Below are 19,204 nucleotides of genomic sequence, written 5' to 3' on the forward strand. Positions count from 1 at the left end.
TCAACTCCCAGAATTCTTCAGCCAGCCTGAGGAATTCTGGGAGTTGAAGTCCACAAGTCATAAAAGGGCCAAGTTTTAAGACCCCTGGTCTAGGATAACAAAACGTTTATCTCTTCTCATTCCAGGAGCTGGATGTTACTGTGTCCCATCCTGAAAAGGAGGAAGAGATTTTATATGGCCGTATCCTATTATAAAACAATGGGATAGTGCCATATAAAATGAATATGTAATGTACTATATAATCGACCAAGGTGTCTATTTGTAGGAAGCACCAATTCTGTCAACTACTCCCAAGAAAAGATGTAGCTGTCTTAAAGTGTTACAGGTCTTCATGCTCTTATACACTCAAAATATCTTTTGTAGACAGAATTTGAAAGGCTACGCGTAGATTCTGTTTTCTTACATTGGCACAAAGGCTGAAGATATTTAGAGCAAGTAGAACATTCACTCAATGAACCAATACTTTGCTTCATTCAATACAATGAAGAAAGAAAGCATTATATTTTGGAAAGTAGCATTATAAAAGCCTGTATTTGGTCTTTTTGTATATTGATTTCTAAGAGAACCTAATATGACATATTGTCTATATAACCAGAATAAAACTGAACTTGTAAGATAGGCATGTTTTATTTGTAAACTATTCATGTGTTTTCCTTTTAAAAAAAGCAAGGAAAATGCAGAAAACATTAATAGGAGAGAGAGAGTGAGTGTGAGAGAGAGAGAGAGTGAGAGGACATCTATGCATTTGTAACCAATACTATTTTTTAATTAGAGCAAATACAGTTATGAAAACTGTACATTATCCATTTTGGTTTCCAGAAATTATAAATAAAGCAGCTCATTAGATAAAAGAGTTCATTCACAGCAAGAATTTTTAAATAGACAAAGTGACATATCATTTAAATACATTGGCAGGATTATAAGCTGTCCAAAATGTAGTGTACAATATTACAACCAACTATAAATTACCTTTTATGTAAAATACATCAATGCACATTTTAGAAAAATACTAACATTTTTTATTGGAGCTTTACTCTTAAAAAAGCTTATAAATCATATTTATAAACAGAAACAACATGTTTAATTTATAAATTTTAAAAAGCTATACTTTTTGGGTTTTTAAATACACATGTAATATTGTGTTACAAAATTAACATAATCAACAACTTAATTGGGACCTGTTGTAGATAAGCATGTTTACATAAGGCTTGTTAAAATTTAATGTCTTGATTCTCAATTAAGAAATATTTTTCTAAAGTAAACTATCTTTTCCTTCTTTAAAAAAAGCATATAGCTGTTACATTTCATTTGCTGCCTTTTTGTGTTCTTCTCACTTCCATACTGGTTAAAATTCAAGACTGTCAACCCATTTCTGCAAAAAATGCCACTATACTATTTTCTTGCACTAAGCAGCTGCAATTTTTGAGAATTATTCCAAACCATTTCAGTTAGAATGGGATGCCTTTTGTGATAACAAATGTAATTATGAGAAACCTTTCTACTAAACCATGCAAATAATAGTATTAGTAATAATAATCATTAATAATAATATACAATAGGATTAAATATCTATTGAAAAGCATAATTTCTAAGAGCTTTAAAATAAATGAAAACCCAAGTTCTACACCTTTTATTTCAAATTAAAATGCTGACTTTCCAAATGATCACACCGTGTACAATTTTCTGATAAATAAATAAGCATGCTCCTTTACTACATTTATTTCAGTGGGGAGCGTAAAACATGGATCACATCATCTAAACCATAGGTCTGCAACCCGCGGCTCTGGAGCCGTATGCGGCTCTTTCAGCCATCTCCTGCGGCTCCCAGTCCTCTGTCATGTGCAGTACAAAAAAAAAGTGGGATTAAAAAAGTTCAACCAATCAATTCAAATATGCAGGGTAGGTGCATATCTCACCTTGGCTCGACTCTTCACGCAAACCCTGTTCTGCACATGTGCGCATGTACACGCATGCGCACACATTTTTTGCGGCTCCCAGTTTTTCTTTTTGTGAGGGAACCAGTTCCGAGTGGCTCTTTCACTGTTTCAGGTTGCTGACCCCTGGTCTAAACAAAGGACTGTACATCAAATTGACACAAAGAATCAAATTAAAACTTGAGGCTTAAGTTTTGAGTGGCTGAGGTAAGATGACAGACTTTGTTTAGCAACATTAAAGGCATCAAGCTGATAGTCATTGTTAAAGATTTAAATGATCTACCTGAATGTATTCAACATAAAAATGTTATGTATGATAAGCTGAATTAACAGGTTTCACCAGGCAAGGCTTTAATCCTAGCAGAATTTGAACTCAACTGGGCAGTTTCACATTGCTGACTGACTAGCAAAACGCTTTTCAGCTTTGCTCATTCAGCATGCTGCTATAGCTTGATAAACCCTACAGCATTTTAAATAATTCTACTTGCTGGTATCACCGGGAAGATATAAACTATGGCTTAAATTTCATCATCATGAATTGCCTGCTAATCCTGAAAAAATGACTTTTCTATTTTACTTTTTAAAATAAATATTATATCGAAATAGATCTTGCCAGAAAATATTACACTGTGCTTATAGCACAGGCTTATTTGTTTTCTCCAATACAGATTAAAAACCAGTGAAGTTTTCCAGGCTGGTCAACATTATTATATTACTGCTGTACAAAGGCTTTAAATAAATAGCAAGTGAGCAGAAATCATGCATAAGCAAATGAAATGCAATCTCCCAGAAAATGGCAAAGATTTTAAAAGCAGCAGGTAATGGAATAAGACTGGTGAGTGATGCTGCTAACTATTTCTTCTAATGAGATAGGAGTGAATACTGGAATCTCTTCCACAGCAACAGAATCCTCTGACCACATTCCTCTGGCAGTCACTTTCCCATCTCCCCCACCAAAAACATCAGACAGCAAAATAGTAAGGCAGCTGTTCGGTTCCATCAACAAAAGTGCAGCTCCGTACATTTCCAGTTTAGTTACACTCTCTGTTCAAACAGATGGAGTAACCAACATACTTTATTTGTTGGAGTGCTTCAGAAAGCTGGTGTGCATGATGATGATCTTTCCCCCCAACAGTGGCTGCTTGCTTCAGCTTTCAGTGGACCTCAAAAGCCCTTGGGCTGAATTTTCCAAGTTTCCACATTTCTCGTGTCCCATCCTAATTCCATGCCTCCTTCCCTGTGTCTGAACATGACTCGTGCCATTAAAAAGGCTGATGACACAACTGCTGAGAACTGTGGGCTTACGCCACTAGTTGTCATGACTTCACTGAAGGATCAAAACAGTTATATCATTAAGTAACTATGTTGAATCACATCAAGGCACAGCCAAAATTACATTGGGGAGACATGAAAGTTTAAAAATCATTTTATCATTTTAAAATGGAAAAATATTGGGGAAGGGAAGAATTTCTGTGTGGGAACTACAAGAGCATTCTTACCTTTCTTAATTCCAATCAAGTTAGGAAATGGACAAAAAGAATGGCTAAGCCAATATTCAAGAGCATTACCAAGACAATCATGATTGAATTAGGACCCTAAAAATGAAAAAAAAAGATGTGATTATACTTGCAAAGTAAAGAAATTGCTTCAAATTATCTCATGATAACAGAATTAAAGCACTCATTGTGGACCTTACTAAACCTTTGAAAAATGAAAGATTTGAAATCGAAAGATTTTGCTTGTTTAAAAATTCACATTATATTTATTTTCTGAGATGTCGAGATAGCTATAATCTCTTTGTTAAATGGAAATAAAGTAAATAACCATGATACTGTCATCTGGATTAATTTTTTTCTTTGACAAAATCAGGAAATGCTGTGAAAAGAATCAATAGCTCTATACCTTCAAATAGTTTAAATTGTAGATGTAATAAAGGTATGATTTCCAAATGCTTTTATGTCTATTAACATCAAACTATTAACTACAAATATTAAAACAAAAGATTTTGGAGAAGGCACATCTAATAGCTAAACGCTGCCCTTCTCAACTCTTTCAATAAAATAGTCCAATTCCCCAGTGTGTTCCCAACTAAATGTGTTGAACTTCATCTTCATAATCCTTATTTAGCAACACATTCAGATGGCATCAGATAGGGAAGGCACCTGTATCCAACAAACTAAGATGTTAATGAGAGCCTAAAAAGAAAGAAAAGGGGCAAAAAGCATACTTATATACATCAAATTTTAACATTCTGCGATTCTGCAAGTGGACAGGCACAAAAAAGTAACTTACATCCCTCTGAAGAGAAAGAAAATTCAGGTGTGTTATCTAAAGGACCTGAATTCCTTCACAATACTGACATTTACTCTAACATAGAGTTGTATTCAGAACAGAACAGAATAACAAAGTTGGAAAGGACCTTGGAGATCTTCTAGTCCAACCCCCTATTCAGGTAGGAAACCCTATACCATTTCAGACAAATGGTTGTCTAATCTCTTCTTTAAAAATTCCAGTGTTGGAGCATTCACAACTTTCGAGGCAAGTTCTTCCACTGATTAATTGTTCTGTCAGGAAATTTCTCCTTAGTTCTAGGTTGCTTCTCTCTTTGATTAGTTTCCATCTACTGCTTCATGTTCTGCCCTCAGGTGTTTGGAGAATAGCTTGACTCCCTCTTCTTTGTGGCAACCCCTGAGATATTGGAACACTGCTATCATGTCACCCCTAGTCATTCTTCTCATTAAACTAGACATACCCAATTCCAGCAACTGTTCCTTGTATGTTTTAGCTTCCAGTCCCCTAATCATCTTTGTTGCTCTTCTCTGTACTCTTTCTAGAGTCTCAACATCTTATTACTGGATGCAGTATTCTAAATGTGGTCTTACCAAGGCATTATAAAGTGGCATTAACACTTCACACAATCTTGATTCTATCTTGATCTATCCCTCTGTTAACACAGCCTAGAACTATGTTAGCTTTTTGGGCACCTGCAGCACACTGCTGGCTCATATTTAAGTGATTGCCCACTAGGATTCTGAGATCCTTCTTACAGTTACTACTATTGAGCTAGGTACTACTTGTACTATACCTGTGCATTAGGTTTTTTTTTGCCTAAATGTGGAACGTTACTTTTTTCACCACTGAATTTCATTTTGTTAGATAGCACCCAATGTTGAAATCTGTCAAGATCCTTCTGTATCATAAGTCTATCTTCTGAAGTGTTGGCTATTCCTGCCAGCATAATGTCATCTGCAAATGTGATGAGTTCCCCATCTACCCCCTCATCCAAGTCATTGATGAAGATGCTGAAGAATACTGGGCCTAAAACAGAGCCTTGGGGCATCCCAATGCATACTTCCCTCCATGTAGATGCAGTTCTACTGAGGAATACTCGTTGAGTGCAGTTGGTCAGCCAGTTATGAATCCATCTGGTGGTGATGCTGTCTAACACATATTTTTCTATCTTATATAGTAGACTGTGGTCTACTTTATCAAATGCCTTACTGAAGTCCAAGTAAATTATATCCACATCATTCCTCTGGTCCACTAATTTTGTCACTTTGTCAAAGAATGCAATAAGTTTTGTCTGGCATGATCTGTTTTTGACAAATCCACGTTGGCTTTTGGTTATGACTTTATTTGCCTCTAGGTATTCACTGATTCGTTGCTTATTTTTTCCAGAATCTTCCCAGGTATGAAGTCAGTCAGGCTGATAGGTCTGTAGTTTTTTAGATCTAGCCCCCCCTTTTTTTTGAAGATGGAACTACATCAGCTCTTTTACAATCCTTTGGTAGTTCCCCAGTGCTGTATCTTTGAAAGATTTAGTTCAGTGGTTCTGAGATCATGTCTATTCTGAAGAGCTTATGTTACAAATACAATGTAGTTTCATTACAATTAACAGAAATAGCTCCAAAGGACAAAGTATCATCTAACTTTCATTTCTGTTTTTCTTTTAGTTGTTGTTGTTTTAACCATTTAGTTGTGTCTGATTCTTGGTGACTTTATAGGCAAATGCTCTCATGCTACCCTGTCAAGCACAGCTTCTTTCAATTGTTGATGTTCAACTTTGTATCAGATTTTATGTTATCAATGCAGAATGTTCTTTGCTTGCCCTTCTTCTTGTTCCACTAGTACTGGCATCATTGCCTTTTCCAACAAATTTGCACACATGACATGGCCAAAGTAAATCAGACATAGTATTATGAGTTTAGCTTCTAGTGATGTGTGTGGTTTTATACGATTTAAGACCACTCTGTTAAGTTACTCTGGCTATCCATGGTAGATGCAATAATTTACGTGAGCACCACAGTTCAAACGCGTCAATTCTTTGATCAGCCATTCTTAGTGTCTATCTCTCATACCCACACATCATTATACGGAAGGCTATTGCTTTAACTAGCCTGTTTTTTGTATTTATATCTCTGCTTTTCCAGATCTTATTCATGTTAACCATTTCATTGTTATGAAATACTCCCATGCTATTCATAAAGGTAGCTGATACTGGCACGAACATCTCCATAGCAAGTACCAAACCTCTTTGAAGAATGATATTTCATAATATGGTTCATTTAGGAGAGTACTTGTTATTGATTACTGTTACTTGGTTATGGAGCTTTTAGTGTTACAGGTAGTCCTTAACTTACAGCAGTTCATTTAGTGACCATTCAATTTTACAAAGGCATTGAAAAAAGTGACTTATGACAGTTTTTCGCATTTATGACTGTTGTAGCATCTCCATAGTCAAGTCATCAAAAATCAGATTCTGGGCAATTGGCTCATATTTATGATGGTTGCAGTGTCCCAGTGTGATGCCATCTTTTGTGACCTTCTGACAAGCAAAGTCAATGGGGAAGGCAGATTTACTTACTTTACCAATATTTACTAACTTAATAATTGCAATTATTCATTCAACAATTATGTGAGAAAAAAGATCACAAAATAGGGCAAACACTTAACAACTGTCTTATTTAGCAACAGAAATGTTGGGCTCAGTTGTGGTTGTACACTGAGAACTTGCCTTATGTTATTATAAATATTTTAGTGGTATATTTTACTGTGGGTAGTTTATTGTTATTTCTACATTACACTATGGGTATTTAAGTATGTTTTATAAGCTGCCATAGGTCTAACTGGATTTTGCAAAATAAAAAACATTCTCTATGGCATTGGCCATGATATCTGTAATACATGCTTCAGCCTCAACTCAGCATTAACCCTGACCCCTCTCGAGGGAATACAAAATCAATAGACAATTTGCAAATATAGTTATTTTTTGATGCTCTCTGAATTTTGCTATTTGCTTAAGGACGTTTTATTACCCAACTAGGTAATGGCAATGTGAGTAAGTGTAGAGTATCTTGTTTGTTGATGTTACCTAGTTGGGTAATGAAACATCAACCAGCAAACAACCAAGCTCAGAGAGCTCCAGGATTCAAACCTGAGCCCTAGACATTCTCTTCTACTAGCAATATTTGTCAGATTCCTAGTACATAATGTCAGTACTACTAATGATAGTAAAGGATTGATATGAGGCTCCTGAAAGTCTTGGGTGAGGCTCGTCTAAAACTTAGAACTACATTATTAAAAGAAAATTAAAAACACAGGGAGCAATACCATACATGCTTTAATGAATTTAATTGTAATTTAATTACATTTAATTAAGCTCTGGCCTTGCTAGAGCAACTTCAAATTTAGTAATTTCCTGGTTGTTTGCTTCTTTGTTTTACTCTTCCTATATTTCAAAATGTAGCCTGTGGTGAATCGCTCAAGTATGACACTTGCTTCAGAAAAGTTTGTGAACCCTTTGATTCAGCTGAAATAGAAATATAACCACGTAAATCAAAAATAAAAATAAAAGGAATGCTTCACACTTCAGGAAGAACAGAAAAGACACTCATATAATTGGTTAAAATATTGGATGTGCTTCAAACAATAAAAAAAACTGCAAACAAAGTGCTCTATAATAAAATTCAAAGTGCAGATCAACTTGTGTCTTTTAGAACATTAACAGTATGGCTCCAGAATGCTTTAGGGTGAAGCACCATAAATAAGGGCTTAGTGATCAGCCATGGCTTAAAATAGAAAAAGGCAAAATTAGTCTCTGCTTTCACTGACTGATTGGAACAGGTGTTTATAAAGAAGCTATAATAGAAAAGATTTATTCATGCCTGGAGAATTGTCCTTGTATAACAGTACAAAAGAGAAAAATGCAACATTTAACTCTTTTTTTCTAATACGTATTATGATATGTTTGCTGGAAGGAACTATTGTACATATTAAAAGAGGGTCAGTTAAGAAAGAATTTTCTTGCTGATTTTAGTTGCAGGTGTATTTTATGAACAGAATCTCACTATTTAGGAAGTACAACAAAGGGGAAGGGGGTAGCTCTAAAGGGCTATACTCAGCTCATCTTTATTGATCATCATATATCTGGTCTCTGAAATACGTATATCATGCTGTCCTCTTTCAAGAAAAGTACCATTATGCAGAATGCAAAAAAGAAGTAAGAACTAGTTAAGACAAATAAATTAAAGGCATGAGAGACAAGGGAAAAAAACTTAGGTAAAATTAGTCTATACTAACATCATCCATTCTATCTATGTAAACATAACTTCCATGACATTCATAAGCTGCTTTTCTACTTCTCACTTCTGTCTTTTTATCAATGCTATTGTCTTCCTGCTCATCTTCCGTTATGCATTTGTTCTGCAATCAGACCTCATCCATTCTCTTGATATGACCAAATCATCTCAGCATGCTGTTTCATACTGGTCATTCATTTTTGTATTCAAACTGCATTAATCCAGTACCCATTCATTCTTGATCCTATCTTTTCTGTTACTGCACCCTCAAGTATCATATTCCTACTGCATTCAACGTTTAGGTTTTATGTACAGATCTTTCACTTCTATACAGAAAAGAATTTATTCTTATACACAGCCAATTTAATTTCTTTAGGGAACAGTAATAGCTCATTTTTCATCTTTATTAAACATTTTTATAAATGTAAACTATTTACTTATTTATTAAATTTATATGCTGCCCATCTCTCTGCCCTCCTTTTTTTAACCATGTATATATAACTTGGAATTATTCACATCATTTTTCCCTCTCAAACATAATTACCCTGGTTTTGGATACATGGATTTCAGAGCCATACTCTTGTTCCATCATACTATCTAATATTTACTGAAAATCATTCAGATTCTCAGCCCACAAGCTGTAATCATCTGCATATAAAAGTACATATTCACATTCCCTACTGATGCACCTCTAAAATTATCAGAAACATTCTTTGTGCACTTATCAATAAAAATTTCAGATAACTAAGAGGGCATCACAGATAGTTTTATCAGTGATTGCTCATTGTTGAACTATTTGCTAAACACTTCATTTACCTTTCATTATTTACTGTTCTTTCTATATTCATTAATCAGTTTTCCATTCCACATATGCACCTAATTTTCAATATCATGTGGATTCTCTAAATCAGCAAACACATTTTTACTACATTAATAAATTGATCTGCATTAGCAATCCAAATAAGGAATTAGCCTTGGAAAGATCTCTTCTAGTGAAATTGTGGGCTGGAAGGATTAGTTGTCTAACTTATTACACAGTTCTCTTCATTTCAAGTCTAACTAATTTTGTTTACACTCACTCTCTCTCTCTCTCACACACACACACAGAGGGAGAGAGAGGGAGGGAGAGAGAGAGAGAGGGAGAGAGAGAGAGATAACATTTAAACTATTGTCTTTCATATTTTATCACTGGATTTTATCTCCAATACGTGGGGGGGCGGCGGTTTTGGCATTCTTTCTGCTGAGGAATAGCACATGGGATAGATTTTACTGAAATGGTCTAGGACAGGGGTGTGAAACTTGCAACGTCACGTGATGTGTCGTGACATATCGTGACTTTTTTCCCATTGTCAGCAATAGAATGGGCGCAGTTTCAGCATGACGCATTGCGAAAAATTGCAAGCAGCATTGTAAAAAAACCTGCATCAAGGAGATACTGAGTGGATATGAATTCTTGAAAATAATGTAATTGGTTTTTGTATGACAGATATGCCCATTATGCGCTAAAGACTGAACTTCTTTGTTGCTTGAAATAGGTAAAGCTATAACACTTATAGCTCAAGGTTGACTCAGCCTTCCATCCTTCTGAGGTAGGTAAAATGAGGACCCAGATTGTTGGGGGCAATAAGCTGACTTTGTAATAATGCCGCTTGGGGCGGGGGCGAAAGCCCTAATAAGCAGGCATATACATAGAATGAAGGCTATTGCTAAGCACATTGATTTGTGGTTTAGATTGTAAGCCGCCCTGAGTCTTCGGAGAAGGGCGGGATATAAATGGGATTAAAAAAAAACTTATGATCTTTTAATTTTTAAAAAAGGAGGCAAGCAGGCAAGCACAAATATGCAACTCTGTCTAGATCAGGGTTTTTCAACCTTTTTACAGATTGTACCACTTTTAGGACATGACAATATTTGAGTACCACCAGTGCTTATCAAGGTGTCAAAAACCTGATGATTAAAAAAGAGGGGGATTTTGGGTTTTACTGATTTGATTCATTTGTTGTTATAGAAATGGCTAGTTTATAATATGGAAAAGTAAAAAGTTGAGGTTCAGTGTTAATGCTTCCTTCTACTACAACAGAGGATGTCTGTTCTTTTTTTTCTTCTCCCCCTCACCTTTCCCCCCTTTTTTCCTCTCCACTGTATCCTACTATTTGCTTTTGTATTTTTGTATTTTATTCTATAATCTATTACAAACTGTAAAAAAAAAGTAAAAAAGCACCGGTTTTAATTTCTTCGGTGGCTATTCTTTTGCTGAATCACTTTCCCTTTGCACTGACAAATATATGATGAATTTATACATGTTTATTAATATGCACCACTACCAGCTAGCTCAGGGGTCTTCAAACTTGGCACTTTTAAGACTTGTGGACTTCAACTCCCAGAATTCCTCAGCCATCACAGCTGGTTGAAGAATTCTGGGAGTTGAAGTCTACAGGTCTTAAAGTTGCTAAGTTTGTAGACCCCTGAGCTAGCTGGTCAGCCCTTCTTCCTCTCATCTTCTTTCTCCCTGTCTTCTGAGCTTTCCTTCCACAGTGTAGTAAGAATGCACCCCCCCCAGTCCCTTCCCTGTACCCTTAAAGACACAGGAATCAAGCACAAAGCAAGAAAGGCTCACAAAAGCCTCCCAGAATAAAGAAATACTAAACTCTGGTGTGTTTTTTTCTTTAAGCTGCCTCAGGCATTTCTCAGTTTAAACAATGTAGCAAAGGCTCCACAATTCTGAAAAGGGATAACTTTAAATTAAGCCTGTTTACCTACAAAGAAAACTTGCTAAAAGCCATAGACAGACTCAAGATAAGGGGGTAAAACTAATTACATTTGTTTAAAGGAATTAAACCTACGGAAGCCAACATTTTGCTAGCCTTTGTGAAACAGACTAAAATATTCCAATAACCAAAGCACACAAACCGAGCCTCTGAATTACAAAACGCTGTAAAAAACTGTATAAAAATCCTTATGGTAATCCATTCAAGCTGCCAGCTGAACAGAAACCCACTGGCTCCTGAAATAAACCCACTTCCTTTCCGACATGCTCATCTCCCAGCTTTTCATTTCTTTGGCTGGAGAAAATGAACCAGGGGACCTTTTCTTCCAGCAACAATTGCTTCTTTCCTGTCTCTTTTTTCTCCCTGCCTGCCGAGCTCTCCTTCCACAGCTTCTTCTCCCTCCCCTTCTCTTTCCCTGTTGTCTTTTTTCCCTTTCCTGCCAAAATCACCTCCTTTTATATCCTCTCCTCTCCTCCCAACTTTTTCTTCAGTTTACCTCCAGCTCCGTGCTGTTTTCAGAAGTGCCAATCAGCTGGAGCCGTGCCAGCGCTCCTGAGGCTTCTACAGAGCCCCGACAGTCCTGCAGCTCCAGCTGCCTCTCCCTCAGGCTTGGGTCACTTCGGCTCATTCCCTTCCCCCGCTACACTTTTCTAGGACAGTTGCATACCACCTGCCATGTTTCAAAGTACCACAGATGGTACGCGTACCACCGGTTGAAAAGCCCTGCTCTAGATCACCTATTCAGCAAATCATATGTCTGTTTGACAGCTAGTGTATAAATATGTTTTTCACAATGCTGTTTCTCTATGAAAAAATTCTGAGAGTAATCTTTGGTAATATATGCATATGTATGTATGTTTCTCTCTTATTAAACTACAGGTATTTTTTTTACCTTTTACAGGTAGTTCTTGACTTATGACCATGTCTGCGACAGGAAATTCATCATTAAGAGGTGTGGTTGTTAAATGAGGCATCATGTGACCACATCTTGCACCCCTTTTTGCTGAAGTCATTAAACAAGATATCATGATTTGTGACCTTTCCTGCTGGTTTCTCCATTGATGTTGCTTGTCAGAAGCTAGCAGATGATCACCAATAGTGATCACATGATCCTGAGATGTCACAACCTAGGTAAATGTGAGCCGGTGTTCCAGTGTCCAGATCATTGAACCACTGCAACAGTTGTAAGTATGAGAACCAGTCGTAAGTAACTTTTTTCAGCACTATTATAACTTTAAATAGTTGATAAATGAATGGTTCTAAGTTGAAAGGTTTATTTTATACCTTTGAAATTTCAAAATACTCAAGCACTTCATTATGTTCCCCACTGTGTACTTGCTTATTATATTGTAATCCCTTTTTCTCCAATGTCTCATTTCTGCAAGGGAGTCCAAAAATATCCATAGGTTTCCCTTCATGCACTGTTACATCTGAAGTCTGCCCACAGATTTTTAAAATAATATTTTAGTCTGAGAACTGTGAAACCTATTTGAAAGCCTTTTTTCCTGGTAGTAATTTATGACTATTTAGGTCATAGTCTTTCTGAAATATCTAAACATTTTCACTTTCAATTTCTTCACTGATAACTTAGAATATTTTGATACTTAATTGAATCCATTTTCCATCTACACAATAGTTCCTCTGTCATTTGCTGTCACAAACCATAAAAGAATAATAAAGCTACCCTCAAGCTTAATGGCTGGCAAGGTGTTGTTTTTTTTCAAATGCTTCATTGATTTTTCTCCAAATATATTTTGGATGACTGAGCCAAATAGTTCATTTTTTAATCATTCAAAATACTTTATTCCCAAACATTTCACATTTACCAAGACTTTATTTCCCTTCTTTTAGATAATGAACTTTGTGATTATGTTTCTGGTAAGATTTTCTTATTACAGCTCTACCAGTATAGATGAATATGCAGCTAACCTTGAAGAAGGAATGCTATAGTGGTTAAATTAAGATTAATTTAGCCCAGGAAGGGAAGAATGAAATGAGAAAGAAATTCAAAACTGCACTGATTCTCTTTGGTATAGGAAAAGGCAGCAGGAAATTCAGGGCAGAATGTACTACAATAGAGTTACTCTGACAGTTGATTATCCAGCCTGTCTGAAGACCTCCAAGTTAGGAGATGTCACTTTAATTCTAAGTTCATATGTCAACCTTTTCCACTGACTGATATTTCATATAATCAGGAATTTCCTGATACATAGCATGAAATTTTAATATTCCTTGAAGTTTTAGGTCACTTGTTCCGGTCTTTGGACAACAGAGAACAAGCCCATGTCCTTTTCTATATAACAGCCCTACAAATATTTGAAGGTTACAACCTATAACTTGCCATGGCCAACTCACTGCGGCCAACTTGCTGCAGGATAACTCAACAAATACAAAATTTAAATTAATATGAATGGAACCATGGCCAATAATAATAAAATAAAGAAAGTCAATCCAAAAATGCAAAAGATACAATAATTTAGATGAAAATGTGGTCACCAATAATAAAAATGACAATCAATTAATACAGCACTGAATTATCCAGCGGTGAATTGTCCTGCAGCAAGTTGGCTGTGGCAACTTTTGCTTATAGACTAAACATCCTTTAATCATTCCTTACAGTGCTTTCAATCTAGCATACCTACCAAACTGATTTCGTTTTCCACTGAAGAGAAGTCACTATTAGCTGGATTCTTTGGTGCAGAGGATTCCGATTTCTTTAATGATTCTTTGGCATCTAACTGATTCCCAGCTCTGGTGGGACTTGGCTTCTGAGCTGATGCTGCTGGTTTAACTGCTGAAGATGATGGGTTGCTGTGGTCCTCGTCTTCCCCAATCTCATATGGATACAGTGTTGGATTAGTTTTCACATAATACCCATGGTAATGATCGTGCAACTCTCCATTCTCTTTGCTCTTGGGATTGTTGCGAGGTGACAACCTTTGATGGTGTTTGGCCATCATTTCCTCTTTCACAGCAGGTGCTTTAGAAAATACAGGTTTGTGGACTACTTGTACAATGTTTTCACTTATTAAATTCTTTTTTTCTTGAATAAGTCTGTTTTCTGGGGTGGAATTCTGTTTTCTTCCTTGTTCTGCAGGAGAAGGCTTGGCAGAGGAGGCTGAGCTATACTTATGGCTTTCTTCTGGACTCCCAGGAGGTGTCGTGCCCTTTCGATAGAAATGAGGAGATTCTTTTGGTGTAGGAGGAGTTTCCTGAGCTTTTTCTTCCGGTATTTCCTTATTTTCCCCTCCTTCTTGAAATCGCTGCTTAATATAATCAGGACCTGCAATTAAAAACAAACCAACAATAACTTGAGTGAAGTGCTAAATTATTGAAGCAACAAGAAGAAACTCTATTGGATTTCTTACTGGAAATCCTCTTTTTGTTCATGTCACAAAAGATACTCATAATGCCCACAATAAAAAAATGCAAAAATCCATAATAAGAATAATATCCTAATAATATTTTGAAATTATTTTTAGTTTCTGTTTTGTAAATATCAATTATTTTCCTTAAGAATTAAAGATTTCCACATTTTCTTATTATTGTAAGAAAAGAGAAACTTTGTTATAAGTATTTTTATATTTGTGTTTTTCTTTCAATAAGGACAGCTACTGATAGTGAAATATACTTCCAAAATTATTGGTTTCCTGACCTGTGTCAGTAAAGTATACAATATTTGGAATTTTATATCACAACATCTTTCTGAACTCAAATAACTGCCCCTACATACCCATGTGAGTAAATTACATTCATTTTGTGAGAAGATGGATGGTTTCTAAATAGGATAATAAATAAATAAAATTCATACTGATACTATTTAACAAGTAAATTCATGTATGTCAATTATTATATAAGTAAAAAAGTTAATTTTAAAAATAGTTAAACTGTGAACAATCAGAATTGTTGTAACATCATTATCAGTGGAAATTTAAATTTTCCACTATTTGAAACATGTAACTTCTGCAAAGCAATGCAGGCTGCAAGATCATTTTTCCAAAGCAGCTTCCAGAATGAAATCTCACTTATACCATTACAATTTCTTTTAATTCTTTTCACCTTGTCTCCATTCTTTTCATGCCAATATCCAATGCAGACATATGCAAAGAAGGGACTATCACTTTGCTTCTCCATGACGTTCTGCTTTTCCATACACAGCCTAAAATAGCATTAGCACTTTTGCACTTGTATCACATTTCAATTACATGGGCTGAACCTGCAGTGTTTGGCAGTTAACTTTGATAGGTGCAGGATCAGATTTCTCATCTAATGTGCTGACTCCTATCACCTCTAAATTAGTTTCACAGCATTAATTTTGATTAATTTAAGCTTCTTCCTTTCACTCAATTGCTATTTCTTTCTATTTTTCTTTTTGTTTATTAAAAGCATTAAAATTCCCAGTCTCACCTAACTTTGTATAATAAAAGCAATATTGGTGATATTATTTTGGTAGTACTAACAATCTGTCTCTGTGGTCTTTGGAGGTTTTGTAAATTTCACTGACATTTAATCATAATTTAGTTCTAATTACACCCTATGCTATGCATTTCTGCAATGGGGTGTGTACGTGTGTGTACACTCCCAGATTAGTAAGCAGCATTCCTTTATATTGAGTTTGTGTCTTTATTGAATAATTAGTGCTGAGCTATTTATCCAGTTTGTATGTCATGATCTGCATACATACTATGCAGATTGTCCTGTAACTGGCTAATTTAAAACTGGACAAGTTTGTTCTAAAAATGCACATATACTCTGTAGCGCTAACTATAATATACAAATACAGATGGGGAAAAATGTCCAGCATTCATACATCAAACTAAAGTGCACATTTTCAGAGCAATTCTCTCTGTTCCTGAATCTATTAGTATCAATGCAACAGCAGGTTTAAAAAAGTGCAGTATTATATTGAAATATGTTTCTGGGTGTTCTCCAGATATGCTGGGCTGCCAGTCCCAGAGAAACCATCAGTATAGCCAAAAAAGTCTAACACTGTCCTGGAAGACCCTAATTAGAAAAATGCACACTATTTGTGGGAGAAGACAGAAGGAATCCAAAGTTGTAGAGCTGGATCTTCTCCCAGGCATCAGGCTAAGATGTAGGTTGAGCTGACAGGCTGTTAGATCTGGTGCCAGGTGTGGAAGAGTGGTTTTGTTTTTATCTCTGTTTTAACTGAGTGTTGTGAGCTGATTAGGAATCATTATAGTTCCTACCGTCTTTATCTATAGCCACAGAATATAGCCGAACCTGACATATTTTTTTATCACCTGGCTGGTGATGCTGACTGGGAGAAATTTTAATATATATGTTAGATTTTTACTACTGCAATCTGTCAAATTCAATTTAAAGGGATTTGAAGGGACTGTACTTTCTTTTCTGGTTTAGTTTTAATTTGGGTATTATTTTATATTCTGTTTATTTTTTTCAATTTTCAGAAATAAAGAGTAAAATTTTATTTAAAAAGATACAAACCTTTGAAATTCATTAAAATGTAGCATGTGATGAAGAGATTAAAAGGTTAGCTCTTAGTTAACTGTTAGAAATTACTGGATTGAATCCAGCTAAGTCATTCTGTTGATGGAATTGCCCTTTCTCCTACATTTGAGGTCTGTTCTGGAAAAGTAGCAGATCAGGTGCATTATACGATTCTTTCCTAATTATACAGTCTAAAATGTATAGTTTTAAGATGGATTATTGGTAATCTTCCAATGTCAATAAAATTATGGCTGACAGATCATCTTGATGTGAGTGAGAGCTTGCTCCCACTTCGATTATGCATCAGCTGGCTAGATTTGGACATGGATTTACCTTGCAAGTCTTCCAGAGCACCTTTGCTTTTTTCTACCTATTGGGTAACTTGGTAGACAGCTAAATCTCAATTCCAAGCAATCACCTGTTCTTGCCCAGGCCTGCCCCCATCACAAACTAATTAGAGTGATTAGTGATGGTTTTTCCCACTGGGTGGTGATGCTGACTGGGAGAGAAAAATGAACTTGGGAAAATCCACCTAATCCTAAATTGTTCTGCAATAAAGCTGTAAGGAGAGAACCAGTTGCAAATATATTTACAGTATGGTAGCAGATTAGAGCCTGACCGTTGGACCGTACAAATCATACAATGATATATTTTCTGTTGACTCAGGCTGGAAAAGCACACATAAAAAAGTATTTTGACCTGCCATGTTTTTTAAAGTTAGGGTTATGAATATTTCGAGACTAAATTTATTAGAAACTTAAATCAAAATGTGCTTTAAAGAATGGTTCCCTTTTTTCTTGTTCCTGTTAAACTACAGAACATCTGGGGAGTTGCACTGGCTGAAAATCCAATGTTTAAGAGTTATTTCTGTTGAGTCTAAGATAGATCTGCTCTCACAACTTTGTACAATGACAGTTGGGAAAAATGGCAACAAAATGCTTGAGTCATGTTGAATAAAGTAAAACGAATAAAAATATATGCATATATGTTGTTACTTTTTAAAACCTAGGTTAGAGAATAATTTATTACCTTATTTCACAGTAACTGTGAGAGGGACCTTGGAGTCCTAGTGGAAGATCACTTAAACATGAACCAGTAGTGTGCGGCAGCAGCCAAAAAAAGCTAATACAATCCTTGGTTGTTTAAACAGAGGCATAGAATCAAAATGATGTGAAGTATTAATACTGCTTTATAAATCCTTAGTAAGACTACACCTGGAATACTGCATCCAGTTTTGGTCATCACATTACAAAAAAGATGTTGAGACTTTGGAAAGAGTGCAGAGAAGAGCAACTAAGATGATTAAGGGACTGGAGACTAAAACATATGAAGAAAGGATGCAGGAATTGGAAAGTCTAGAGAAAAGAAGAACTATTGGTGACATGATAGCAGTATTCCTGGATTTGAGGGGCCACCACAAAGAAGAGGGGATCTCATTATTCACCAAAGCACCAGAGGGCAGGACAAGAAACAACGGATGGAAACTAATCAAGGAGAGAAGCAACCTGGAATTAAGGAGAAACTTCCTGACAGCGAGGACAATTAACCAGTGGAACAGCTTGTCTTCAGAAGTTGTAGGTGCTTCATCACTGGAGGTTTATAAGAAAAGACTGGACACCCACCTATCTGATACGGCACAGGGTCTCCCACTTGAGCAGGTTAGAATAGAAGATCTCCAAGACCTCTGACTGATTGATTGGTGATCTGAGTTTTGTTGTTTGCTTGCAGACACTTCATTATATGTACTCCTCAACTTATTGGCACCAGAATTTCTGTTGCTAAGTAAGGTAGTTCTTAAGTGATTCATGCCCAATTTAATGATCTTTTTTCTTGTTAAGTGAGTCAGCGCAGTTAAGTAAATCATGCAGTTATTAGGTGATTCTGGCTTCCCCTATTGATTTTGCTTGTCAGAAGTCAGCTGGGAAGGTCACAAATGGTGATCTCATGATCCCAGGATGTTGCAAACCCATCATAAATACATTCCAGTTGCTAAATGTCTGAATTTTGATCCTACTGCAATGGTCGTAAGTGCAAGGACCAATTGTAAGTCACTTGTTCAGTTCCATTGTAACTTTTAATGGTCACTAAACAAATGATGGTCAGTTGAGAACTGCCTTTACCTGATTATTGGAGCTATGCCATCCAGGCAAGTAATGAGATGTCTGTAAGCAAACAACCAAGTACAGAGCACAATAATGACTCCACAGTTCAACACTGATGTTTGTGTGTGTGTGTGTGTGTGTGTGTGTGTGTGTGTGTGTGTGTTTTCTGAGTGAATATATATAAGAAGTTTTCCCAGAAGAACGAAGCTGAAGCCTGAGGATGACGGATGAGATTTCGTCGAAACGTCGCCCTTATACCTCCAATTCTACGTGGGGAAAAACCCGAATGACCAAAGACATATATGTTAGGGACGCGGTGGCTCAGTGGGTTAGGACGCTGAGCTTGTCGA

General features: G+C 36.1%; 1 protein-coding gene across 4 annotated transcripts in view; it reads right to left on the reverse strand.

Annotated features, from left to right (window-relative positions):
* Nucleotides 1–614: 614 nt before the first annotated feature.
* Nucleotides 615–19,204, reverse strand: part of JPH1 (junctophilin 1) — a 67,718-nt gene continuing 49,128 nt past the window's right edge. For 2 of the 4 annotated variants that reach the window (XM_083360786.1, XM_083360789.1), the window contains exons 4-5: nucleotides 13,923–14,563; nucleotides 12,326–12,453 (exon numbers count right to left, since the gene is read on the reverse strand). In XM_083360786.1, the coding sequence (XP_083216912.1) occupies nucleotides 12,370–12,453; nucleotides 13,923–14,563 (725 nt within the window). In that variant the 3' untranslated portion in view covers nucleotides 12,326–12,369. Of the gene's footprint in view, nucleotides 3,262–3,433; nucleotides 3,530–7,537; nucleotides 7,744–12,325; nucleotides 12,454–13,922; nucleotides 14,564–19,204 lie in introns of those variants that run through there. The other 2 variants (XM_083360787.1, XM_083360788.1) reach the window with 2 other exon arrangements.

This window comes from Vipera ursinii (genome assembly GCF_947247035.1).
Source record: "Vipera ursinii genome assembly, chromosome: 3".
Lineage (NCBI taxonomy): Eukaryota > Metazoa > Chordata > Lepidosauria > Squamata > Viperidae > Vipera > Vipera ursinii.